We start from the raw sequence: 27,489 nt of genomic DNA, 5'->3' as shown, positions 1-27,489 counted from the left end.
AAGATGATATCACCCTTTTATGAACACTGGAGAGTTAAGAAAAAATTGTTTTTAAGGTCATTTTATATACCTGTTTATGATCAAATATGAGAACCCTGATATAGGGTATTGCCTATGTGTAAATGGACTCTATATGCCAGCACTAATGCATATTAACTTAACTTAATTAAGTTAAAGGGATCTAATGATTATGTATAAATTTTATCCAGTAGATTAGAATTCTTACATGTTTATTCCAAGCAAGAAATTAATATATTTAATCTCAACTAGATTAATTTTTTAATTTGTATTAGATTATCAATTTCAGTACTTTATTTTATTCCACTTTTTGAACAATGTGTGAATTCAATGGATATTATTCTTTCAATTAAAGTATACATTAAGCTCTGCATTTCAAAAAAAATCAAAAGAACTGTGTCTTAACAGAATCTATCCACATTTTTAACTGCCAATAATCAGATGGAAAGATATTAGGCTTTTGGTGCTTCCTCTTATTCACTGCCAAAATATATTTAGATTTCCATTCAATATATAATTTTTGGAACTCATTGCCACAGGATGAGGACCTACAACTCTCTGCCACTGGACAGTAAGTAGTAACTATTTTGAGCAATAAACTGTTACATTCATAAATGACTCATAATATGCCAGAATCATATTTTTAAAATGTGCCTTTAAATTACAGCACAATCTAGGTATTACTAGATAAAATAACAGCAACTGTCTTCCTAACCCACATAATTAAAGTGAAAGCAAGACCACTTTCCAGATGTTTAATAAAATTGTTTTAGACACAAGAACAGAACAGACTTGAGCAGATATTTCCTGATAGCCTTTTTGGAGAAATGAATGCTCCCCTTACCCATAGTCAGGTTTTCAGAATCAGTTATACTACATAGTAAATAAATTGCTTTCAGACATTTCCTTCTGAAGTATTTTCCCGGCTTGCATGTATGCAAGATCAAACTGGCATCTGAGGCTGGATGCAAACATTAAATTATAGTGTATCATTTCATATCCCAAGCCTGAAGCAATAATGTGAAGTCTCCTCCCTGCCCCCCCAGTTTATTTTTAATCAGTATATTCAAAAATTCAAAAGGCTTAGGCCATGAAGAGAACAGAATTTGCAAAGCACATTTTGATTCTTCAGCATCATCACTCCTTGGTTGAAGCATCAGACACCTGCTTGAAAGACTCTTGGAAGTTTCTTTGGAAGAGCAGATGTGCTGGAGGTGGAGAAGACAAGAGGCAGATGTGGAAAAGTATAGAAGACAGGTGATGTGGCTGTTGATCAAATCGCAGTACAGGACTTGCATTTTGAGCCTGTTGGGCTTTGCCAGCTGCTCAGTATCTGTAATGATCTGGTTTGAAGGGACCATCTTTGGATAGTCCTAGGTACTTGGCCTGCTTATCATTCAGCTTGGTTAACTTCACACCGAGTTTATCCAGATGAGCAGCAGCTACTGCTTCATCCAGCTGAAAGAAAAATGTGGAAAGTTACAAATATAGGAAGCTGCATCTTGATATGGGCTGAAAACATGTAGCCGTCTGTATGCTAATGATAGCTCCAGATGTCCAACTGTAAAAGATATTAGAGAGCTGAAGCTCAGCAATATGTGAATGCTAGAAATATGTGCAAATCATTTCATCAAGCAATGTTTCCACACAAATGGAGAGCAAACATGCTAGAGCTAAATTTTTCAACCTCAGCAGCTTTACAATGGGTGGACTTCAACTCCCAGAATTCCCCAGCCAGCCTTGCTGGGAAGTTGGAGTCCACACATCTTAAAGCTGTCAAGGCACTAAAGACTCAGACTGGGTTCTTTTTCCAGCCCTATCTGGAATATACCCAATCAGCAAGTTAATGATTGTAATGATTTGGAACTCACTGTAGATAAGCTCTACAGAGATTTGGACTTTTTGCTTTGAGCATGTGTTTCACACCCATTCTGTCTGCTGCTGCTTGAATTTGCTAAATCCTAAATAAAACTTCTTGCAAACCACCCCTGAGTGGATATGCGTATCTGCTGGGTGTATATACTGGGAGAGAATAGTTCATTACTTAGAAAATCTGCTAATGCCAATAGATTGCTTTGATGATTTTACCACATTCTCTCAATCTATCTCAGTGTTCCATGTCTGGGCATCCTTTTTAAAATGTCATCCTCTGAATTCTGCAGGCTAATAATTAAATATTGTTACTGCAGTGAACAGGAGAATTTCCCCGCCCCCCTCTACTCTTTTTTTAAGAAGTGCTTTTAAGGACAGATAGCACATATCAATGTGCTTTGGGGCTACCAAAATTAGGCTGCAGAATTGAATATGCCTCTTAAGTTATCCAGCCTAATATATCATCATAGCTCCTTTCCTGAAAATTATATAAAAACTGATATAGGCCAATGGAAAATGAGCATGAATTAACCCAACTTTGTTGTGTTCACTTAAAACATTTAGGTCTTAATGGAAGAGTCTCTGATTTACATTCCATAGTTTGATTGTCTACTGGTAGTCCATTATCGCTGTCTTGATCAGGAAAGTGTTAGAATCTCACAGGTACAATCTTTTTGAATTTATAACTCTTTGTTTTGGTGTTGGGGGGAAATTGAATCCATTTGATTTTTTTAAAAAAAAAGTTTGAACAACAGTTCTTAAATGGCATCTCACTCTAGAAAAAAAAATTCACCCATAATTTTCATAATTAAGGAGAAACCTAATCGAATTAAAAATGGCACCACACAGTTCAAGTTAAATACTCTGAAGAACTATTCTAAGCACTTGCCAGAAACATGTTGCAAATGACTTTGCTCAGAAGCTCAAGGAGAGATATAAGCCATCTTTCCATTATGATTGACAAGGGAACAATTAGATACCTGGAATTCCTCAAAAGAAACCTTGAGCGATGTCATTCATATGTGAAATATGCTTCAGTGCATGAAATTTCAGAATATATAAAAATGTATATACAGTGTTTTATGTTCCATGCAGAGAGGCATATTATCAAGTACACAAATTAAATATATAACCAAATTGAACATCCAACCTTTTAATTTTGTTATGTGAGCCAGATGTTGAGAAGCTTGTACAGAACAATTTCTACAATACTACAAATGTATAAATCATAATTTATGCTGCATTCTCATAACATGGTAAATCAAAATAAGCAGCCATAAAATAATGGCTTAACATTGTATTTATCTGATTCAAACAATATGCTAAGACAAAATTTGGTTTAGTTTAGCTATTATATTTTATGGATTATAGCTTATGGATTAGCAACTTATGCTAACATTGCCACAGATATTTAAAATATAAATAAAATACAGTATTTTGATGATTTTCTGAAGAAGTCTAGAATGGTATGCAAGAGGACAACTATCAGCAAGATGGATGGACTCAATTATAATGGTGTACAGTACTAATGGAGGCTCTGAAGCACCAGATTGGGGACAGATTATCCTACATATCCTATATATTGACCAGGAATAATTGACAGAAGCTCTACGGAATATAATAAGTTCTGTAAATAAGGTTGGCTTATCCTCCCCACATTTATTTTGGATACTAAAAATTGTATATTTCAATTAAAACATATTATTCCTTTTTTTTAATGTACACACTTACCTTCTTTGGCAGAAAATGGACTCCTACAGTATATTTACCAGGATTTGTCCAAAGCTCTATTTGTGCCAACACCTGATTGGTAAAAGAATTGCTCATAACAAAACTGGGATGTCCCATGGCACATCCCAAATTCACCAGCCTGCCCTCTGCCAGAAGTATAATATGACGTCCACTTTTCAGTGTGTAACGATCCACCTGAATGAAAATAGGAAAGGAGAAAGGCATTATTAGACTTCCAAATGATGCAACATCACAACAAAATTTTTGTGGCCAATTAAAGTAATTAATATACTGAATCTTTATAAGGAATTTTGCAAAACAAAGAAAAGGCAATTGATCATTCAGTCTCCTGATAATCTTTTTCAATGCATTTCCTGTAAAAAATAATATGTTAAAAACAATGAGATAAAATATACATCCCTTAAGCATATCAAGGCAGCTAAGTTCTTGGACAACTTCTCAGTTCTTGTAGGAGAAAAGCAGGCAGAGCTGTGGGGCGGAGTTAAGCATGCCATCATCTTAGAATCTTTACACTGCCACAAATGGTCCAAATACAACCCCTCCTGAATTCCACTGAACCTTACCTGGCAGCAATTTAGTACTGAACTTTAGTTGACTAAATTCTTGTGCATAGGCTTCATCAATAAATTCTTGAATTGCAACTTAACAAATAGTCCTGATGCTGCCTGACAGTTCTACTCATAGATACCACCAATTTATGTGTTTTTATTGCTGAATACAGTGTCTGAGTAAAAGAAGCTAAAGCTTTTTCTATGTACATACATCCTACACTGGAGATTTTTCCTCAAAGTCCATTTTTCACAAAATTATTCTAAAGCTATCAGCTTTCCAGAAAATTCTGAATCAGAAAATGTTCCTATGCAAAAATTTCCCTATGAGATGAACAGGATTTTATATGCAGAAAAAAATCTGGTCTATAAATTTGAATGTTCAAGGATCTAAAATCTCTGACATGAGTAAAAATATTCTTAAGTGAAATATTGGAAACAATGATGGACAAGAAGAATAAAATAATATGCAATTACAATATATTTTTAAGTTTCTCTCTTTCTTTAGATTAATATATGAAAAGTAAATATCACATCACCTTGAAATTGGTAAATTTGCTGAAATAGAAAATGTTGACCTTGCCAACTTTCCTTGTCCATATCTCTTGAGTTACAGCGAATTATAAAGCCAACAGAAGCCTATTCACAGTAATGAAATACAGCATAACATCCAATCATTTCTCAGATAGCAAGGAAAGTCTTAGACTGATTCACCAAGGAATTCTATTTATGCCTAATTAAATGTAGATGTTAAAACGCAAGATCTTGATTGGAACCTGTAAAGCTTTTCCTGGCATGGGGCCAGATTATTTGAGAGATCGCTTCTCTCTGATTATGCCTACCCATCTCATTAGATTTGACAGAAGAGGCAGGCTCCAAGGAATGGTACCTAACCTAGTGGGGTCCTGGAAGAGAGGCTTTTCTGTTGTGATGCTGAGACATGAGTGAACAGAAGAAAAAAATTGGCCTTTTGAAATATCATACTCCCCTCTGGGAGATCTGATGGTCCTTAACTTTGTTGGCCTTTCAGACTTAGGTCTTGGTGGGGAGGGAAGGGTGCATCCATACAATGGTTATATGTTAACATCTGACTGATGAGTCTGTTTTTACTCCAACTGCTCTTTATGTTTTTCTGTTTTTTTCAATCTTTTTATTTTTAACAGTTACCCACCCAGAATAATGAATTTGAGATGAAAAAAATAAAATAAATAAAATAAAAAGTATTTTTGGAAGACATTCTGCTATATCAAAACTGTATCAATGGGAAGCCCGCACTAACGTCCCCACATATGTAATTGTATTTAAATACTTGAGTTTTTCCATATGGCAGTTTGGGAGAAAGCCAACAATAAAAATATAAAATTTCTGCAGAAAATAAATTAGTAAATTCTGGTGGAAAAAAAGAGCTCTTAAATGTGGGGGAGCCAGAACTCAGCAGAAATGGTTACATAATAAAACCATTTTTTTGTTAGGAAGCATTACTTTCAAACCCACACATATTTACATATTAGCTTATATTCACTAACAGAACTCGAGGCAGTACTATGTTTAGTATAAAGCAATGGTTCTCAACTTGTGGGTCGGGACCCCATTTGGGGTCGAACGACCATTTCACGGGGGTCGCCAAACAACGCAGTCCGCCATTTTTCCCCCCTTTTTCCTTAGCTGTGCTACTCCCTTTTATTCTATTGGCTTTTGAAAGCCAATAGAATAGACTCTCTTGAACAGAGTGTAATTCTATTGGCTTTCAAAAGCCAATAGGAATTGTCCAGGCTGTCTCTGCCCTGCTGAGCCCTCCAAAAGTCCCATTCTGCAAACGATGCTGCACCAGTTGAGTAGTCCTCGACTTACGACCGGTTGAGTAGTCCTTGACTTACGACCAGTTGGGGGTCGCGGCATTAAACAGGTTGAGAACCACTGGTATAAAGGGATGAAACCTTTGGCTATACATTTCATCAGATCACAGTTTTTAGTTTATTCCTCTACAAGAACTTCTATTTCTTGGCATAACCCAATAATGTGTTATAGGCAAGTGTAACTCTGTAATAGAATTTGATTACTATCATTTCATCTGACCAATTTAAGATATTCCTTGAAATTCTATTCATTTCTAAGCAATGAGCCAAGAGGCCAATATGAAAATAATGGGGATTTAACATAAAACATAATGTGTATTTTGCAGTTGTGTGTTTGCTAAAAGATGAAATGCAGAAATGTAAATTTGGGGAAAGGAACAGATGAAAAAAATAGTATAGAACAAATGATCTATTCTGAAAAGCAATGCTTATATTTAAATGGATATTTTAAGAAAAAAATTGCAAAATTATAAACAGATGTCATGACAGATTGAAATGAATTAAAATTTCCAAAAATGAATGCTGAATGAGTTGTGAAGAACAGCAAAATTATTTTCTCATGATGCGGCACTGTAACTATATATGAGTATTCTGTGGGAAAGTATTTAATCAAATTGAACAGAAGACAAAATATATTGCTCATTTCTGAGTTATAATTTATCCTATTAAACAAGACTTGGAAACAGATGGTAGCTAAATAAAAATATGCAATTGTTTTAAAATAGCTAAAATATGCATTGTTTAGAATTAGTTGAAGTAACAAATGTTCTTGCTAAGTAGGCTTAAAGCATGTTAAACTTTCACATCAAAAATAATGAAATCAGATTTTCATAGCCAAAAGCTTGGGGGGGGGGAAACCACATAAATCAACTGTTTATTCAGGTGAAGATGCAACAGCTCTCCACAGCTTTTATATAAGATAAGATGATAAGATAAGATAAGATAAGATAAGATAAGATAAGATAAGATAAGATAAGATAAGCTTTATTGTCATTTTTTTTTACTGTGGGCACAACGGCACACATCAAAAATGAAATTTAGTTACCCACTCTCAAAGTGAAACACATACATGACACACACCTAAACATACTATGTGCAACGTATGTATAGACCAGGGGTAGTCAACCCAAAACACTCAAAAAGCCACTTGGACCCATTTCCCACCGAAAGCAAAACACTGAGAGCTGCAAAACCCTTTTGATATCTAAAATGAAGATAACACTGCATATATCCTTTTTTACCTTTAATACACACACACACACACACACACACACACACACACACACACACATCATAAAGGTAAAACAGGATATATGCAATGTTATCTTCATTTTAGATGTCAAAAGGGTCTCTCTGTCTCTCTCTCTCCCTTCCTCCTTCTCTCTCTATCTCCCTCCCTCTCTCCCCCCCCTCTCTCCATCTCTCCGGTCTTCTGCTCCCCTGGCAAGCTGGCTTCAAGCTGTTCTCCAACAAGCTCAGAGGTAGGCAACCTCGGCTCTTTTATGACTCATGGACTTCAACTCCCAGAATTCCTGAGTCAGCATAGCTGGGCTAGCTAGCTCTCTCCTGCTCTTCCTGCTTCCTGCAGAGACGCAGCAAAGGGAGGAGCCCCACCCAAAAAGCTTTTCAGCTTGTCGGAGAACACCGTGAGTCCACTCTCTTTTACATACACACACACAAACACAGAGAGAGAGACAGAGAGAAGCAGGGAAGCGCAAGTGCCTCTCTCTGTCTCTGTCTGCAAATGGCAGAGGAGGCTGGGAGCCACAGGGGAAGGCTCAAAGAGCCGCATGCGGCTCCAGAGCTGCAGGTTGCCAACCTGTGGTATAGGCCCACACCCCTACATATACATAACAAATAAATATGATATACTGTCCATCTTGAATATATAATGGAAGGAGGAAGCTTGAGAGTTCACAAGCTTAATGCTGTATGGAATGAAACTATGGCTGAATCTGGATGTTCTGCTACAGATACCACGAAGCCTCCTCCCAGAAGGTAACAAGGAGAACAGGTCATGAAGAGGATGTGTAGTGTCCTAGATAATCTTACGGACCCTGCTCAAGCAACGCTTCTGTGCTATGTCCTGGATGGGAGGAAGGGAACTGCCAATGATCTTTTCAGCCATCCTCACCACTCTCTGCACTGCCTTCCTGTCTGAAGCAGTGATGCTTCCAAACCAGACTGGGATGCTGTGTGACAGGATGCTCTCGATCGTCCCTCTGTAGAAAGTGATCAGGACAGGGGAAAGAAGATGTGCTTTTCTGATGCGACGCAGAAAATGCAGGCGCTGCTGAGCCTGCTTTTATAACTTCAATGAGATAAACCTGCAGTTATGTGTCTCTGAAATCTTAATCTAATGTTGTAGCTGACACTTAATCTAATGTAGTAAATTCTACAGTAAGGGAGAATTTATTGAGGTCTAGGAATGTTATTACCGGTAACCTAAAAAACACTTTTAAAAATGCATCTGTTTAAATTCTTTGTCCAAATCTGTACTATTTTAATATACTAGGAATCTCATAATAAAAAGTTTGACAATTTCTATAACAAGAGACCTGCAGAGATAGGTCTTGTCAAGAATGCACAGTGAAGAGTATCACTTTGCATAATAATGTTTATGTTTAATACTACCCTATTCTGTGTAAGCAACTAACCAACAACTTCCACAATGCATTGCCTAACCTACAATTCCCAACCTATAGGATAGAAACTTGGAATTATCCCATCCATCTAGAAAGCACTACATTAGGAAGGTTGGGATATAGCATTATGAATTTCAGAAATGAATGCTGCTATTTCATCAGGACATGATAAAGTTATAACAAAGTTCCTCTCATAGGACCAATTTTCAAAGCAATTAATATTCACGTAATCACGTAAAAACAGAGCTTTTAGAATTAAGATTTTTAATATTGTTTAGAAATTTATTGTATTGACATTTTAAAGTTCTTCTCAAATTTTCATCAGATTGTATCTCACTTTAGGATATTTATGAAAGATGCAAAGAAATTATATAACTAAATATTATCAAATTAATATGTTCATTATAAAATTACTGTCTGTGGCCTTATAATGAAACACGCTATGGTTAAGAACTGGCCAAATCACTCATAACTGCTGAGATACAGGACAGAATTACCAGACTTTATCTTGGATATCTGCTTAATATCAAATAGCAGGGGAGATGTATTTGATTCCAAGTAAAAAAACAACTATAAATGTATTTGCTTCAAAAAACCAAAGTGGAAAAAAAAACTTGTGAAAGGCTATTTCTGATGAGAAAGCACCTTGGAATAAAGCTCAAAGAACAAATCTTAACAGAATAACATTTTCCTTAGGAAAGCCATGGTGCTGGTTCTTATCAAAATCATACTTTCCTTTAATCGCAGAATTTTTATGGGACATCTTCCTTGCATAAGATGTTCAGGAATTTTAGGGAAAATGGAGAGAGCTTTAAAACTAGACCACATGAAGAGATAAGAAATGTTTTTGATGTGCTCCTATTGAATTAATTATCTTAGCAGCTGAAATGTTTCAAAACTGCTCTGGAAAATGTCTTCATTTAAAAAAAAATAGTAATATTAAAGCACGTGTTTCTGAAAGACACCAGGTTTCCAGTTACCTATGAATAAATGAAAAACAGTAATTCAATATAATTCAGAAGGACAAGGTGGAAATGTAGATTTGCCATTTGATACATAGAAGCGTTCACCACAGCAGGAGATGGCAACCCTGGCTAGGAGATTTCACTAGAAGAATACAAAACAACACCAAGCAGTGACAGCAATGAAATGAACTTGTGCCAAATGGGTTTTAGACAGATTAAACTAGCAAAAGATGCATCCTCAACTGGCTGTGATGCAACTAAGTTAGATTTTTATAAGGTTAGATCACTTTGCCCAAAAAAATTGAATTGATTTGATGTTTTGTGATGCCTGGGAATCAGAATTTTCAATCACAGCACAGTAACCCATTAGTGTCAAACCCCACATAGCTGGGCAAGCTCAGGGAAGCAAGAATAAGCCAGATTTCAGTACAATAATTTTCATGCTAGCCTTGGATAAATATAGAATCTTAGAAACTTCAACAGGATCCAATAGAAGAGAATCTGTTTAGCTCAGGGTTAAACTGTGGAGATCGCTGAGCTTGGTTGTTTGCTTGCAGAGATTTCATTACCTGACTAGATAGCAACATCACTGCAAAAAGAATTTCCTAGGTTTATTTATTTTTTTTTAAAATATATTTTATTGGTTTTATAGTTTTAACAAAAAGTGTTTGAGACACACCGTGGTGTTTGGGTAAACAAAGATTCCCAACATAAAATCACAGAATAACAGCTCAACTTAATACATTCGCTATCATCTCTCTATTTCCCTCAAGTAACATAATACATTTAATATATTTCATTTCTATCCTAAATTTTAATTACTACTAAACCTGTTTATTAAAACTTTATCAATTTCAATTACAATAATCAAATAATGTTTTACATCAACATATTACCCCTTCAAATATCTCTTGCAAATAAATTCAAGTTCTTAATCTCTCTCATCCCTTTTTATCACCAATCTTATTTATTTCTTCTTCCAATAATAGCTAATTTAGTTTAAAAAAGACAATATTATCATATCTTATCAAATCGTATTATTATACACAAATATCTCTTAATTAATTAAACATTACACACATATATAGTTATAATTTTCTTACTTCTAAATCTAGATCATTATCTTTAACCTTTCAGCCAGTAAGTCCATTTTTGCTGCTTATCGTAATCATTGACTTAATTCATTTCCATTCATTAAACAAACCAAATTCCATCCATTTAATTACCATATCGAAACATATTATTATACACAAAAATCTCCTAATTAATTAAACATTTCAAAATTCCAATCTAAATCAATCTATTACTCCAAGAAATGCATTCTTAGTTTTTGTAAAGCCAAGTTTCTTTTTTCATTCCACATTTAACTTTCATATTTCTATACCAAACAAACTTCCATAAAACAAAAAAGTCATCAAACTAAATTAAACACACATGTATATTTCTTACTTCTAAGTCTAAATCATTATCCTTAAAACAATCCATAGAACCAACATTGCCTTTTAATCCATTCAACAATTTTTCAGCTCTAACTCATTATCCTTAAGCAATCCATGAAATCAACATTGCCTTTTATGCCATTAAACATTTTTAAATTTGTTTTTGAGTCTAGTTCTGGGTTTCTTTCTCTGCCACACTGGCTTCCATGAAGATGCTTCCCTTTCAACCAGTAAATCCATTCTCAATGCTTGTAGTAATCTTTGAGCAAATGTATGTCCCTTTCTCTGTAGTAAGCATCTTTTTTCTCTTTCAACCAATAGATCAATTCTTATTGCTTGTAATAATCTTTGAGAGAGTATAACTCTCTTCCTCTGCAGTAAACGTCTTTTTCTGTTCTCTTTGCAATGTAGTTGCTTTGTATTTTGAAGTCTTAGTCTTTGCTTCTTCTGGTTCTCTAAGTTGCTGGAGAAGGGATTGTCAGATGAAATAAATTCCACTTCTATCTCTGTAAATTCCTCTTCTGGCACATTTTGATTTATGTCATAATCAGTTGTAACCTGGACATCAGTTTGGGCAAATATAGTAGAGTCTCTAGAGCTTGATTCTAAAGTACAGTTTTTAAATGTAGCACAAATTTCCACAGTGGCCTCATAACTCTTTTCCAATATAAGTGCAATATAAGTTGTATCTGAGGTTTCTCCATTTTAATACTAATGCTTAAAAGGAGATCTCTTTTTCTTTTTTGTAGAGGCTTTGTTTAATGTAGAAACATCCACCCCCACATCTTCACAGGTGCAGAGCTTATCTTTAGTGTTTTAAAGTTCATAAGAAAAAATAAGCAAAGTTGCAGTATTAAATTTTTGCCAATAGATGTCCTCAGTAAGTTAAGAGAGTCCAAAAATCAATTCTTTTTTTCCCTGTCTTTTAAGGTAATGAATATATATAAAAAAGTAGAAATAGTAAATCTTAAAAAGAAAGGAGAGAGAAACCTTTTCCTTTTTTTTTTCCTTTTTAGTGTCCCAATAAAAATAGATTATAGCCTTTCAGTGTTTATGAAATGCCTTTCTTCCCATAAAAAAGCAGAAGCCGCCTTTCCAAGCCAGGGAAATAATTTCAAAAGCTCTTTACAGGCACACAATCGAAAAAATAAACGGAAAAGAGAGAAAAATAAAAAGAAATTCTCACCCGGATTCACCACAGGGGCACTAAAAGCTTAGATGTTGTTCGACTTACGGTCTGAAGCGGCAGGGCGATCCGCCATTTTCATGGCCTATCTTCTTCTCCGTAGGTCCTCAGAGTTTCGTCCGGACAGCTGGAGGAGCCACCGCTCCTCCGCAGCCGGACTGCAGCCTCCTCGACAGAAGTCGCACCCTCCAAGGCAACTTTGGACCCTATAAGGGTCCACCGATGGAGGGAAACCTAGTCGACGAGAAGTCTCCCCGTGCAACTAGTGACGCCGCGAACCGGAACCTAGGTTTATTTATAACAGTGGTTCTCAACCTTCCTAATGCCGCGACCCTTTAATACAGTTCCTCATATTGTTGTGACCCCAAACCATAAAATTATTTTCATTGCTACTTCATAGCTGTAATTTTGCTACTGTTATGAATCGTAATGTAAATATCTGATATGCAGGGTGTATTTTCATTGTTACGAATTGAACATAATTAAAGCGTAGTGATTAATCACAAAAATAATATAGTAATGCTTGATGGAAAAGCTTACTCTTCCTTGCTCAAAAATGTTGGGAGGGAGGGAAGGAAAAGGAAGGAAGATTGAAGGGGAAGGGATGGAGATGGAGATGGAAGGAAGGAAGATTGAAGGGAAAGAAAGAAGATGGAGAAAGAAGGAGATTGAAGTGGAAAGGAAGGAAGATTGAAGGGGAAAGGAAGGAGATGGAGAAGGAAGGAGATTGAAGGGGGAAGGCGCTCCCAAGGATGCACAAGCAGCTCCGCACAATTGCCCGGAGAGGGGGGGAGGCTCTGGTGGAGAGCCAAGCGGTGGCACCTCCGGGGCCTTGGAAGTCGCATGGAGGATCCGCATGCCTCGAAGCCGCTGACCGCCCTCTCACACCCGCCAACCTGGAGCCCCCATCCCAGCAGCTCTTACCCTCTCCCAGCCACCCCCGGGACCTGCCCGCCCCTCCAGCCATCGCAGCAGCAGGTTCGCGGAAGGCCCTTTCCACGCCACGCAGCCCATCGCACGCGAGAGGAGTGCAGCCGGAGCGCCAGCTCCCGCTCAGAAGGTGCCGCTTCTCCCCTCCCAGCCAGGCCGGGTGTCCTCCAGCGCACATGCGGGCATCGCCACCGCCTTGCCCTCTTTCCCGCCCCCTGGCTGCTTCCGAGGCCTGGAGCCCGGCAAGCTGGGAAGGAGCTGCTCCTGTCCGGCAGCCCCATGGCCACGCCGGGTGCCAGAGGGCTGAGGCGGCCTTCGACAGCGAGGGAGGCGGGCTGGGCGGCATGGGGGAGACTACCGCATGGTGCTGAGGGCAGCCGAGGGCGGAGCGCGGCTGGGCAACCAGGAGGCATGGAGACCAGCTTTGCACTGCAGCTCAGCTCAGCCGGCAGCGGCGGCAGCAGTTTTCTCCCCCTTCTCCTCTCCTTCCTCCTGCTGACCCCAAAGCAGCTTGGGAGGGAGCCGGGTGGAAGAGGGGTGCCTGGGGGGAGCAGCTGGGCTGGCGGGCCGCATGGCACCAGCCCCCACCGCGGCTCCATTGATGGATGGAGGACCAGGCCGGGCAGCGTGGGGGCGGCGGGGACGGCAGCAGCTGCTGCATCATCAGGGGTCCCCGCCGCCCCCGCACTGCCCAGCCTGGTCCTCCATCAATGGAGCCACAGTGGGGGCTGGTGCCATGCAGCCCACCAGCCTAGTTGCTCCCCCCCAGGCACCCACCCGAGCCATCTTGGGGGCACCAGGAAGGAGAGGAGAAGGGCGAGAAAACCGCTGCTGCTGCCCCCCCACTGCCCGGCCTCGCCCTCCGCCCATCCGATAGAGCTGCGGTGGGGGCTGGTGCCATGTGGCCCACCAGCCCCTCATCCAGCCTGGCTGCTCCCCCCCAGGCACCCCTCTTGCCCCGGCGCCAGCCCAAGCCTCCTTGGGGACAGTAGGAGGAAGAAGGGGAGGAGGAAGAGGATGGCAAGGAAGCCACCACCAGCGCTGGGCCCCAGGAGGCGGCTCTCCTCTCCTACCTTTGCTGAATCTCCTTCTTCCTTCCCAGAAGCCTGGACTCTGGCGTGCCTTCCCAGCCAGCGGGTCCAATGGTCGGGCTGGCTGGGGATCGCAGGGGTTGGTCTTCCTTGGGCCGCGGTTTGCGGGAGGGCTGGTCCACTCAGCGGAGCCTCCAGCAGGCCGCTCCCAACAGGGATCCCGGGGCTTCCAAGGCCACGAGGCCCTGGTTGCGCTTCTCCCAGGGGGTGGGGCACCCGGGCACAGGACTAATCAGGAGCCTTGCAGGAGGTAAGTCCGCCTGAGAGAGAGAGAGAAGGGAAGCGAAAGTGCCTCTCTCTCTCTCTGTGCAAATGGCGGAGGACATGCGGAGACGGATGCGGAGCGGTGTCTCGTTTCCTAAGACCATCAGAAATATTTCCGGTCGTTCGACCCCCAAAAGGGTTGCGACCCACAGGTTGAGAACCGCTGATTTATAATGTGTTCATTAAGATGGAGTCTCTTTGAATGCTTTAAAATTACTCTTTCCACCAGGATTAAATCACCATTTATGATGTAAGCTGTTCTATGTTCTCATTCATTCTTTTCTCAACCTCTCTACAATCTGTCATGGCTATTAACACGTATACTTTTCTGGGTAGCTTAAAAATAGGAAGTAGAATTAGATATACTAACCTGGGGTTTGATATTTACAGTCTTCATAGCATTTTGATTCAGCCATTTCACGTCAATTTCCACATCAAAGTGCCCAATATTGCATACAATGGAATCATCTTTCATTTGTTCAAAATGCCTGAAATGAAACAGAGAAATCTTTTTCATGGACAGTAACTAGGACTTTGAAGGTTTCCAGATGTGTGGCAATAAGATATTCTACCAAAGTTAGCATGATGGATGTCTCTACCATTAGTTGTTGCAAACATCTGTGTGAGTGTCTCAACTCTAAGCTATGAAAGAGGAAACAAAGTTTATAAACAAATCCATATTTTAATACACCGGTAGTCCTTGTTTAACAACCAGTTAGGTACTGGCAACTTGGTTTTAAGCAAAGCAATCACTAAGTAAAACTGCAAATGTGCTTATGATCTTACTTCAGCATTACTTTACACACCTGCAAAGGCTGTAATGCAAGGATTGATCATACACTTATTTTTTAATCACTGTCATAACTGCAAATGGTCACTAAACAAAGACTACCTGTGTGCAGAATGATAGAAATCGGTTTCAAAATTCATCAACTAACATCTAAAGATTTGTATCGGGAGTAAATAGCACTGAGAATAAGATTAAACTATCAAAGAAAGTATGTCAGTAATTCAATTTCCACAATTTTCTGTATTTCTGTTTAATACCACATGGAACCATACCAGGCATAACTAAAGCGATAAATACCTCCCCTGTACAATATCTGAACATCCAGTTGTAGTAACAAAGATGTTGCCTTCTTTGCAGGCTTCTTCCATTGTTGTAACTTCATAACCTGAAAATATAGAAAAAGAAAAATGTTTCTTGTGTTATAGCCAAAAGCATGCATTTAAGAAGTTTAGCCATACCTCTAAAAACATAAAGTATCATAAAGCTAATAAAGATTCAATCTTCCTTATGTAATGTGTGAAATTATAATTTTAAAATATATTTGTTATGCATCATTAGTGGATTTTGATGGACCATCACCAAACAAGCAAAGCTTGTGAATACAGCATTAAAAACTCTGTTAATTCATATGGTTCTTCCTATTCCTACAAGAAGCTTAAGCAGGAATATATACAGGTATATTACTTTATCTGTTTTCAGCCACAATAAAGATAGTCCTCATTTAGCAACCGTAACTAAGTAACTGACTGAAGCAGTCACTAAGTGGGAAATCACTGCAATTTTGCTTTCTGGCTCAAAACAGGCAAAAATAATCAGTTTCACACCTTTAGTTTTTGTTTACCTCCTAACCACCATAGCCTTTGGAATGCTCACTCCAATGCTGGAAAGGCAATTAATGTTTGCATTCATTTTGGAGAGAGAGGGATTAAAAGACAGTAATCATATTGAAAGCAATGTGCCAGTGTCAACAGTCACTTGTGTCTGCTTAGTGTACTCTCTTCTAATACCTTCATCTCCAATTTCTCTACTCTGTTAGCGGAGGAGACTACTTACAAAAAAAAAATCACTTGGCAGGACCCTTCTTTTCTGGAGTGGGCATGAGGGAAGAAAGATTGCAGTTGGCATAAGGGTGGAGCACAGGAATCACTTGGACATCAATAGGGGCCTCTATTCAGGCAGGAGAGAGAGGCACAATAGTGTTTCCTTTCTCTTGTTTACAGACTTGGGCAGAGGTCAAAGGTTATTTAGATGGTAAGGGATTGGCAAGGAGGAAAGTTGCCTTGGAAAGTTGCCTATCAGTTCTGGCCTGCAAAGAGACCCAAAGGGCCATCTTCCCTTCATGTCCTTCATTCCCAGTTGCACATGTCTGGAGACTCCACCCCAGTGCATCTGAAAAGGGAAGGCTGGCTTAGGTAGTGCAGGCTTACAACCCCTTTTTCATTTGGCAGGGTGGAAGCTGCAGGGGAAAGTTAATTAGCCTTGGCAAAAATATGGAGTCCTCATAGTGGTTGCTGCTGTCATGGTTCCGACAGATGAAACTCTTCAAAAGAACTTCGAGGCACTGTTTACTTTAAAGAATCTTTTATTCGAGAAGCATATCAGCACTACATAATTGAAGCCAAAAACTGAATTCCCCTCCTCTTGGCACACAGTAGCAAAGCACAGTTCCTTCCTCCAACTAACAGCCATAAATCACATTCCCCAATTAGCTTGAAACGCTGGCTCTCTCCACAACTCTCCAGCCTCCAAATCGTTATCAGCTCTGGGCTCAGTAACCTTGAATTCCCACACTTGAAACTGTTGTTATGACTAACTAGACTCTCATCCACATCCCCCCTCCCAGCATCAATCACCTCTAAAAGCGAAGAGAAAAATGAACGCATTTCCATCTGTTGTCAAAGAAATAACATCCTATGTTAGCAGCATTGCCGGCTGCTTTGATGTGAAGAAAAGTTTGACTAAAAGGAGAGTACAATGGGGCCAGGACTTGGCAAGTGGCTTCAGAACTATCTCTCACTCTGCCCAGTGTCACCCAGCTTTGGCAGATGGCTACCAATCATTTCTCTAATAGGATGCTGTGCTACAGAATAACCAGGGATTAGAAGAGAATAAGCAGCCACAATAACAGAAAGAAGTAGAGAAAAATATTTAGTGCAAAGACCTGTAAATAGAAGTAGCAAAATAAAGCAAGGACAGTACCAATGCTATGACAATTTTTTTATTATTATAGTTGATTGTACTGTCAGCTGCTTGTTTACACTGAATTTGGCATTTTTATGTACCTATGGAGTCCTTCCCAAAGACCTGGGATAGGCAGATGTTGTTTGATGGTGTTAAACATATTGTTGCAAGATATAAGCTACTCTGAGTAAAGCTGCATTTGGCAATTGACTGACGGTGATTTTGTCAATGCTAATGGTTCTTAAATAGTGCTTCAGATGTTTTGGAATTGCACCCAAGATACCTTGTACTATTGGTACTATCTTTGCTTTCTTTTGCTACAGTTATTCCACTTCTATTTGCAGATCTTTGCACTAAATAATTTTCCCTACTTCTTTGTTATTGTGATATCTCCAGGTACCACAGTGTCCAATATTCATTTTTTTTTCTTTCTTATCAGCAACTGTTAAATCTGGGAATACGCCTGCTTACTGAGTTTGGTTGCAGCTGCTGGCACCAGCAAATTGTGTACCTGCTTATTCTCTTCTAATTTCTTCTCCAATTGCTCCATCATACAAGGAGAGAGAGAGAGAAAAGAACAAGTCAGCTCCAGGGCATTGCATACTGAATATAATGGCAATCATGTGGCTAAAGGGAGGTTTTTCTGACAGTATAATAGTGGCTTGGATCAGTTTTTCTAGCCAAATACTGGATGCCAGAAAAGCAATGCAGTATCAGATTACAGTCAATGTACAGCTACCAAATTATTACATAACCAAGGTAATACCACCTTCTAACATAACCAGGTTGCTTCTCACCTTCCATAGCAGCTTGCAATGCATTGATGGGGTCAACTTCTGTGATGATGACTCTCGCACCAAAATTTCTCAAGGCTTGAGCACAGCCTTTGCCAACATCACCATAGCCTGCTACAACAGCCACTTTCCCTGCAATCATGACATCAGTGGCACGCTTTATTCCATCAATGAGGGATTCTCGGCAGCCATAGAGGTTGTCAAATTTACTCTAGGAAAGAAAACAGCATTGAAGAAAACTGCATGTAAGAGCAAATTAAAAAACAGCTGTTATTTATTATTGTATGAAACTAAATTCTACTGGAAAGAAAACAGAGATTATTAAATATCTCCTGGGTGGCTCTTGTTGCTCATGGACACTCTATTCCAATGTGGTTAAGAAAACAAACCTATAACTATGGGAATTGTAGGCTAGGTTCTGGGGTCAATGGTCATTCTCTTCCTCCCACAAGCAATTATCTACATAATTGCACTACATGTAGCTGCCCTTACTTTATCTCATTCAGCAGTGAAGTATAGTTTTCACATTCCAAAATGTAAAATACCTTCATTGGGGAGACTGATATACTGCTGGTGGAAGGTATTGCTCCATTTTCTGCTATATGGCTCATGCTGGCTTCTCCATTGTACATTTATATTTCAGTCTTGATGAGAGAGACCATCCCAAGTGGCTGCACTGGATGCTGTTGCTGCTTGCAGTTTACTTGTTGCAACTGGAGTAAGCTGCAGATAGTGTGCAAGCAGCACTAGTATCCAGTGGTGCAATGGAGAGATCATTGCGAGCAATTTGCATCTACTGCTCATGGCAATTTCTCAATTATTTTGCAGGGCATTTATACTACCCACAGATCACTTGCAGAAGAAGAAGCAGCTACAAGCATTTAGCACAGATAATGTAATCCTTAAGTACCTTTTACAAGTCCATCTGCCATTTTGCACATGGATAAAGCAATACAAATATTAATAATAACAATATTATTAGAATCCAATAAAAATATAAAATATAAAAGAAAAGACCATTCTACATGGGCAATTTATTGACAAAAGGATGGCAGAGAACATTTTGCAGTTTTTAAGCATTTCCAAACGCAAGAAAGGCCCAACATTTTAATTTTGATGCCAAGTAGACATCATTCCCTGTTTAGATGCTTCAGCAGGAAGTAGTCATACACACATAAAGGGGGATAAGGAAACAAGATCTTCATGTAAAATATGAAGAAACAGTAAATTGTCAGCTAATAAGGGAAAAAGGCAGAACACAAGAATACTGGTTGTTACCTTAGTGACAGAGTCATTAACATTAATAGCTGGCAACTTCAGGGTTCCATTGGCATGCATTTTGTAAAGAGTATGGACGCCAGTGGTCGTCTCCTCAGATATTCCTTTGATTCCTGCAAGGAAAAATCCAACATAATTTACTGCACTACTTACGGGAGGAAATCTTAGATAGTAATGGACAGACATCTTTTTCAAATAAAAAGGGATATAACTTATTTTTTGACCATCTATTTATTTCCCTTCAGGGTAAACTTTTTAAACAGTGAAGACTTCAGAATTAATGTCCAGTGCATGGGCAGAAAAAAACAATATGTATGGTCAAGAAGGGCTTCAAGGTTAACCCAGGAAGAAGGATCTTCTCTCAGTGACAAACAACAATATAACATTCTCAGAAATCGTGAAGCTGTTAGGAATATCACCTGAATATCAAATAGCTGATATAAAATAATCTTATGTTTACTTCAAACTGTTAAAGTTAGAACTCAATTCTGTTTTATGGAGGGATTCAATCATCATTCATGGATGCACTGCTGAAGCAGCATCCCTTTGCACGCTTACATTTAGACATCCACATTGTGGACAAAATCATCTGAAAGTTGCATAACTGACCAGAGGTAATCCTCGACTTATGATCACATTTTATCACCTTTCATGCCACAGTTGTTAAGTAAATCACGGCAGTTGTTAAATTAGTAACACAATTATTATGTGAATCTGGCTTACCCATTGACTTTGCTTGTTAGAAGATTACAAAAGGTAATCACATGACCGCAGAACACTGCAAATGTCATAAATACAAGTTAGTTACCAGGTGTCTGAATTTTGATCGTGGCAATGACCATGGCGATGTCACAACCATCATAAATGTGAAAAACAGTCATCAGTCACCCTTTTTAATGCTGTTGTAACTTCAAGCAGTCACTGAATGAACTATTGTATGTTGAGGATTATCTGTATTGCAAGGCTTGCATCTTCACAGAAATACATACATTTATCAAATTTAATACGGAGTATAAGAGTTAAATGGACAGATGTTGATGTAACATCTGACAATTCCATGGTTACGGGTGGGGAAGAGTGGGAAAGAAAGTGTATAAGTCCCATTTAACAAGAAAGCTTCTCACCAATAATGGAGGGAACTGCTTTGCAAACAGTGATTAGGCAAGCAATAAATATGTCTTTCACCGAGGTATGGTTTCCATTTTCCTTTGGTTTTAGAAATATAGATATGTCCCACTACTGTAGCTATTACATATTTTATCGTAACTTCATCTGCAGTGGATATGTTATAATAACAAGAATTGAGAACAGTATTTGGCCTAACTGAAGGTGACATAACATTTATTGTTTTACTTTATTTTTTTCTTTATATATTTTATTTTATTCAAGACAAAGTCAAAATACAAAACTCCAAACAAAAAATCCCAAAGAATACAAAAAAGAAAACACAAAAATACAAAACAATCAAAACATCAAAAAAGTACATCAAAAAGAAAGAACAACACATATACGTGTATTATCCCCTCTAGATGAATGCTGATAATACATTGCTACATTTAGTTTCCCACCCCTTGAGAAACAGGCCCTTTCTAATTTTTTAAACCACTAAATCTATTTGCAAATTATTGAACTGTCTTCTATATGTTATATTAGTAACAAAGTAGTTAACAAGAAGAATGATAATGCTAAAAAAAAAAATAGAACTTCAAAACTCTCTGTTAAAAAAACCTGTTATTATAATCCCCTCATAAAAAGTTCACCACAGCATCTTATCTATCCGAAATCAACTCAAAAGCTATAAATAGTTCGTCCTGGATCAAATATCCATGTTTGTTTCTTTCTTCTCTTATCAATTGTTGTTTAATTAAATATAATAGATTCAGTCTCCAAAATAAGTCTATCTTCTGATCAAAGTCCAAAGAGAAGTGGTTACCAGTTAACTGTATTAAATCCATCCAGTCTCCCTCAAAAATTGTTTTACTTTCTTGTATGTGTATCTCTTTCTGAGAATAACATTAAATGTGTCCTGTACATGTTATATTGTTGAAATAAAATTAGAAATCAATATTTATGCCTGTTCATATTCAAGAAAATACCAGTATAAGTGTGTGACTACAATATCAACATCTGATTGCTTATAGAACAACAATGTTACATTAGCTTTTCATCTATGCTACATTAGTAGAAAAGCAATAGAAAAAAAAGTTCATAAATACCTCACACTGGAAGCAAATTGTAAATCTTTAGAAGAATAAGGCAGGAGATAACCAAATATATTCCCATTTGCACTTATCATTAGTGAAATGGAAAGAAAAAAAAGGTGAACACTAATTACTTCTGGATGTACAATAGACAATTCTGCTCTCTATCTCTCCTGAAATATAACTGATGAATAAATAGTCTTTGCAACATATTGTTTGTTAATATTAAGAATGACTAGGACAATAGCTTGATAGAGTAGAAAGTGCATGGCCTCCCTCTAGTGGGCATTTTACAAAATCTTGTTTGCATAACTTTATATCTCAATTATTAATTATCCTTTTAGTGCGTAGTTTTAATAAACCACTGTTGCATTTGCAATTTTATGCATTAAAATTTATAACCTACCATTACAGCTTAAGAAATCCTTACAGAACCTATCTACTAGTAATTCTACCTTCTCCTTTGTCCATGAAAGCTTCAGTACTTCTGGTTTCTACATAATGATATATATATATCTTTTAAAATACTAAAAATGTGAATCCTGGGCATTATGCTAACAAATAAAAGAAAAAACGAACACCAGGATATAATAAACCAGCCTGTTTAATATAAACAAGCCTGTGGTTAAGAAGAGTCACTAAGCTTTCGTCCAGCCAAAAAACTGCTGGCGTCATCAGAGTTAGAATAGCAGATCAGGAAGGCAGCTCATATAGCCTCCTGCCTCTGCGCCCGGCTCCTTGAGCGCGTCATCAGCCTGTTGATTGTATTAATTCGTATCGCACAGAGTTGTTCCGCATCAGGCAAACTGTCTTTGACTCCACTGGTTGTTTTATGATCCTCAAGTGCTCTTTTAGAGCGTGTGCAAGCACTTGGAGGGCGGCTGTCAATCCGTCCCTTTGCCCAGTCCCCCTCCCTCCCAGGGCCATTATCCTCCCCCACCCCCAAGGTCGTTGTCGTAATCCCGTCAAAAGACGAGATAGCGCCAAATTCTTAGAGGAACTGAACTCGGTATATCCAGACATCTGCTTCACTGCAGAAGAAGAGATCCAAGGCAGTCTTGCCTTTCTGGATGTACTGATCAGCCGACGCCCTAATGGCACATTGTGCACGTTTGTATACCGTAAACCCACCCATACAGACAGAATGCTATATTATAATAGCAACCACCCGGTAGCACATAAAATCAGCTGCATCCGGATGCTATTTAAACGGGTTAATTCCCATTGTTGCACGGGCACAGTTAAAACCGAGGAGAAAAAACATCTTCATCACATCTTCATGCGCAATGGCTATCCCATGGGGTTTGTGAGACAGCATAGTAGACCACATCAAAATCATAGAGACTCACGCTCCAATGTGACAGCAATGCCGGCCACACGAACAACCCTCCCTTACATTCATGGTGTCTCCGAGGTCACGGCACGGCTGTTGGCCCCCTACAATGTGAGTGTTGCCCACAGGCCCGAGCACACCCTTAGGTCCAAGGTCATGCATCCAAAAGAACCGCTCCCCAATGGTCAAAGATCATCTGTGGTTTACAGAATTAATTGCAAGGACTGTGCAAGCAATTACGTTGGGGAAACTACTAAAAGACTGAGGACCAGGGTTCATGAACATGAACTGGCTATTAGAAGGCAGAAGCAACGCTCACAAGTGTGGGCCCATATGTCCAGCTCTGGCCACACTTTCGATCTAGCTAACACAGAGGTTATAGCTCGTGAGACTACCAAGGGTGGCCGCCTACTCAAGGAAGCCTGGCTCTCTAATGAAAATTCCATCAACTGGCATATAGATCTTTTGCCGGCCTATCAGACGCTTAGGAGATGGGAAAAACAACACCACGGCCTGCTGAGAAGACATTTAACTCTTCCTTGGCAGGATTGGGGTGGTAGAATGATGGATGAGACAGGCACGATCTCTAAGGAAGAAGATGACAGTGTTTTACATAATTGGGACAATGGCTCTATAGATGGGACGACCACGACTCCCATGGACTGAGATGATGGACCAAATGGCCCTAAGCCAGGGACTGAAGCTCTGAGGCGATCTGGAAAGAGGGGGAGGGAGGGGGAAGACAGAGAGCAGGAATGCCGGAATAGTTGCTTGTTGCAGGACTGTGACAACGGCCTTGGGGTTGGGGGAGGATAATGGCCCTGGGAGGGAGGGGGACTGGGTGCAGGGACAGATTGACAGCCGTCCTCCAAGTGCTTGCACACGCTCTAAAAGAGCACTTGAGGATCGTAAAACAATCAGTGGAATCAAAGACAGTTTGCCTGATGTGGAACAACTCGGTGCGATAAGGATTAACACAATCAACGGGCCGATGACACGCTCAAGGAGCCGGGCGCAGAGGCAGGAGGCTATATGAGCTGCCTTCCTGATTTCCTGCTATTCTAACTCTGATGATGCCGGCAGTATTTTGGCCGGATGAAAGCTTAGTGACTCTTCTTAACCACAGGCTTGTTTATATTAAACAGGCTGGTTTATTATATCTTGGTGTTCATTTTTTCTTTTATTTGTCAGTATATACCGTAAATGCCAGTGTATAAGGCGACTTCCGCAAGCGTTAAAATCGGCACCAAAGACGGGGGTCATCTTATACGCCAAGTCGTCTTATACGCCGGAAATACTGGTAGTTTTCGGCATATAAGACGACGTTCTAGGAATGCGACTCGGCGACAAAGACGGGGGTCGTCTTATACGCTGGGTCGCCTTGTACGCCGGCATATACGTATATGTATATATGTATATATATACTGCTCAAAAAAATAAAGGGAACACATCCTATAAGAAATCCTATAGGATGTGTTCCCTTTATTTTTTTTAGCTATGTGTGTGTGTGTGTGTGTGTGTGTGTGTGTGTGTGTGTGTGTGTGTTTTCTGAGGTTTTCGCGGGTGTTTGTATGTAGGTCTTTGGTTATTCGGGTTTTCTCCCACATAAAATTGGAAGTGTCTTGGCGACGTTTCGAACAATTGCTCCTCGAAGCACGAAGCTGAAAACACCAGCCTGAAGATGACGAATGGGACTTTGTCGAAACGTCGCCAAGACACTTCCAACGTCGCCAAGACACTTCCAATTTTACGCGGGAGAAAACCCGAATAACCAAAGACCTATATATATATATGTCTGGTTGAAAAGAGCTAAAGAGTTCGAAATAGCTATTCCAGTTCTCCCTTAATTCTTTGCTAGCAATCCAAATTTTAGAAATGTATATGATGTCACAGTTGTGACTGCTGCCTGTGGATGGCTCTAGTTTGAGCTGATACAAAGCAAAAGATTTCTCTCTCCCATATTTGGGCAACAGGGTGTAACATACAGCATTCTAGATAACTCCTCCCCTGTTTCTTCCCTCCCTAACACAGCTGGCAAAAGTGAGACAGAGCCTGTGGCCTAGAGGTTAATACATCTGCCTAACATGCAGACAGCCCAGGTTTGAATCTCAGAAGGGTATGTCTGGTTGAAAAGAGCTAAAGAGTTTGAAATAGCTATTCCAGTTCTCCCTTAATTCTTTGCTAGCAATCCAAATTTTATATATATATATACATATATATATAATTTTATAACTATATATAACTTTATAAATATATATATATAATTTTATAACTATATATATACACATACATACATATATATATATATATATATATATATATATAGTTATAGTTATAGTTATAGTTATAGCATACATAAGTGACCATATTAATTGTACTTTGTTGATTTATAATTAACTGTCATTTAAATTACAGTTAGTCTTGAACCTGCCTATTTTGTGTAACCCCTTCCATATTACCAAAATGTCAAGGGCAGCACTGACTGAAAATTGCTCTCATTTTTGCTTAAATGATTACAAAATGTCCAAAGGTACACAAGCCTAGAAACTAATTATATAATGTAGCATGATGGAATAATGCCTGGGTAATATTGATGGACCTGTTAAACCAGCAGGATTTTTGCACTATAAGAACCAATGCTGGAAGGTCTTGGTTTGCTTCCTTATCATTGTCTGCTGTTAAAAATAATGTACAGGATATTAGAGGCTTAACCTGCATTGCAGGTTAACTGCATCACTACTGCACTAGAAAACAGCCTTCTTCAAGTCTGTAAATTAATTTGTAGATTAATTCTTGTTTTTCCAATATTTATGGTATCTATTTACCATCCTTATTAACTGCAATATATTTATATATGCAGTCTGCTAATTAGGTGGATTGCCACTTGAAACAGTGTAGATTTGTATTATGCTGGAACTACTTGACTTTCGACCAGTTGCTTAATGATCATTCAAAATTATAATAGACACTCTCAAAAGCTACTTGTAACCTGATTTTGAAAAATAATAATAATAATAATAATAATAATAATAATAATAATAATAATAATAATAATAATAGGCATTTGACTCTCTGCCACATGATTGGATAATCAAGTGCCTAGAAATAACAGGAGTAAGTAGAAACATCAGAAAATTTGTACAAAAATCGATGGCACAATGGAAGACACAGTTGCAGATCAATGGTGAAAAGCTGGGAGAGGTTAATATCAAGAGAGGAATATTTCAAGGAGATTCATTATCACCATTACTATTTGTTATTGCACTGTTTCCTCTGTCAACAATACTGAATAACTCAGGACATGGCTATCAAACATCAAAAACATCTGCTAGACTATCCCACCTCCTTTACATGGATGATCTGAAGCTGTATGGAAAAACATCATCTGAAATAGAATCGCTGCTCAACACTGTCCGTATATATAGCCAAGATATTGTAATGGAGTTTGGCTTGGACAAATGTGCCACACTTACTATCAAACAAGGAAAAATAGTGAAAACTGAAGGAATCAAGATGCCCCACGAAAATAACATTAAGAGTCTGGATGAGGAAGAATACTACAAATACTTGGGTATCCTTCAAGCTGACAACATCAAGCACACTGAAGTCAAGAAAAAGATTAGAGGTAAATACATCAAGAGAGTGAAGAAGATCTTAAAGTCCAAACTCAATGGAGGAAATACCATAAAGGCAATCAACACCTGGGCAATCCCAGTCATTAGGTACACAGCTGGAATAGTGGACTGGACTCAAGCAGAACTAAAAGCAATGGATAGGCAGACCAGAAAAATAATGACAATGAATCATGCCCTTCATCCACGCAGTGACATTGATAGACTTTATCTACCAAGGCAAATAGGTGGGCGTGGAATGCTACAAGTACATCAGATGGTTGAAGAAGAAAAAATGGCTTTGGAAGAATATCTGAAGAACAATGATGAAGATGCACTGAAATTAGTATATCAGGAAGGCTTACTAACTACTGGAGAGACCAAACTGGCCTACAAGAAAGACCAAATGAAGAACAGAATAGAGGCATGGGAAGACAAAGCACTACATGGCCAATACATGAAAAAAATAGCTGGGAAAGCAGATAATAATAAAACCTGGCAATGGCTAAGAGCAGGAAAATTGAAGAAAGAGACCGAGGGACTAATTCTGGCTGCACAAGACCAAGCCTTAAGGACAAATGCATACAAAGTCAAAATTGAGAAGACAGCAACAGACAGTAAGTGCCGCCTATGCAAAGAAGCTGAAGAAACAGTGGACCACTTGGTAAGCTGTTGCAAGAAGATTGCACAGACTGATTACAAGCAGCGGCATGACAAAGTAGCAACAATGGTGCA

The 27,489-nt window shown here is 38.9% G+C and overlaps 1 protein-coding gene across 2 annotated transcripts in view; it reads right to left on the bottom strand.

Annotated features, from left to right (window-relative positions):
- Window positions 1–301: 301 nt before the first annotated feature.
- The window catches only part of AHCY (adenosylhomocysteinase), a 50,106-nt gene continuing 22,918 nt past the window's right edge, over window positions 302–27,489 (bottom strand). The window contains exons 5-10 of one of the 2 annotated variants that reach the window (XM_039323735.1): window positions 19,610–19,722; window positions 18,335–18,542; window positions 15,654–15,741; window positions 14,937–15,054; window positions 3,622–3,816; window positions 302–1,476 (exon numbers count right to left, since the gene is read on the bottom strand). In XM_039323735.1, coding sequence (XP_039179669.1) covers window positions 1,345–1,476; window positions 3,622–3,816; window positions 14,937–15,054; window positions 15,654–15,741; window positions 18,335–18,542; window positions 19,610–19,722 — 854 coding nt within the window. In that variant the 3' untranslated portion in view covers window positions 302–1,344. The remainder of the gene's footprint in view (window positions 1,477–3,621; window positions 3,817–14,936; window positions 15,055–15,653; window positions 15,742–18,334; window positions 18,543–19,609; window positions 19,723–27,489) is intronic. The other variant, XM_039323733.1, reaches the window with a different exon arrangement.

This window comes from Crotalus tigris, unplaced genomic scaffold, assembly GCF_016545835.1.
Source record: "Crotalus tigris isolate CLP2741 ecotype Arizona unplaced genomic scaffold, ASM1654583v1 scf7180000024281.4978605, whole genome shotgun sequence".
Classification (NCBI taxonomy): Eukaryota; Metazoa; Chordata; class Lepidosauria; order Squamata; family Viperidae; genus Crotalus; species Crotalus tigris.
This window is presented reverse-complemented; position numbering and strand designations above follow the sequence as displayed.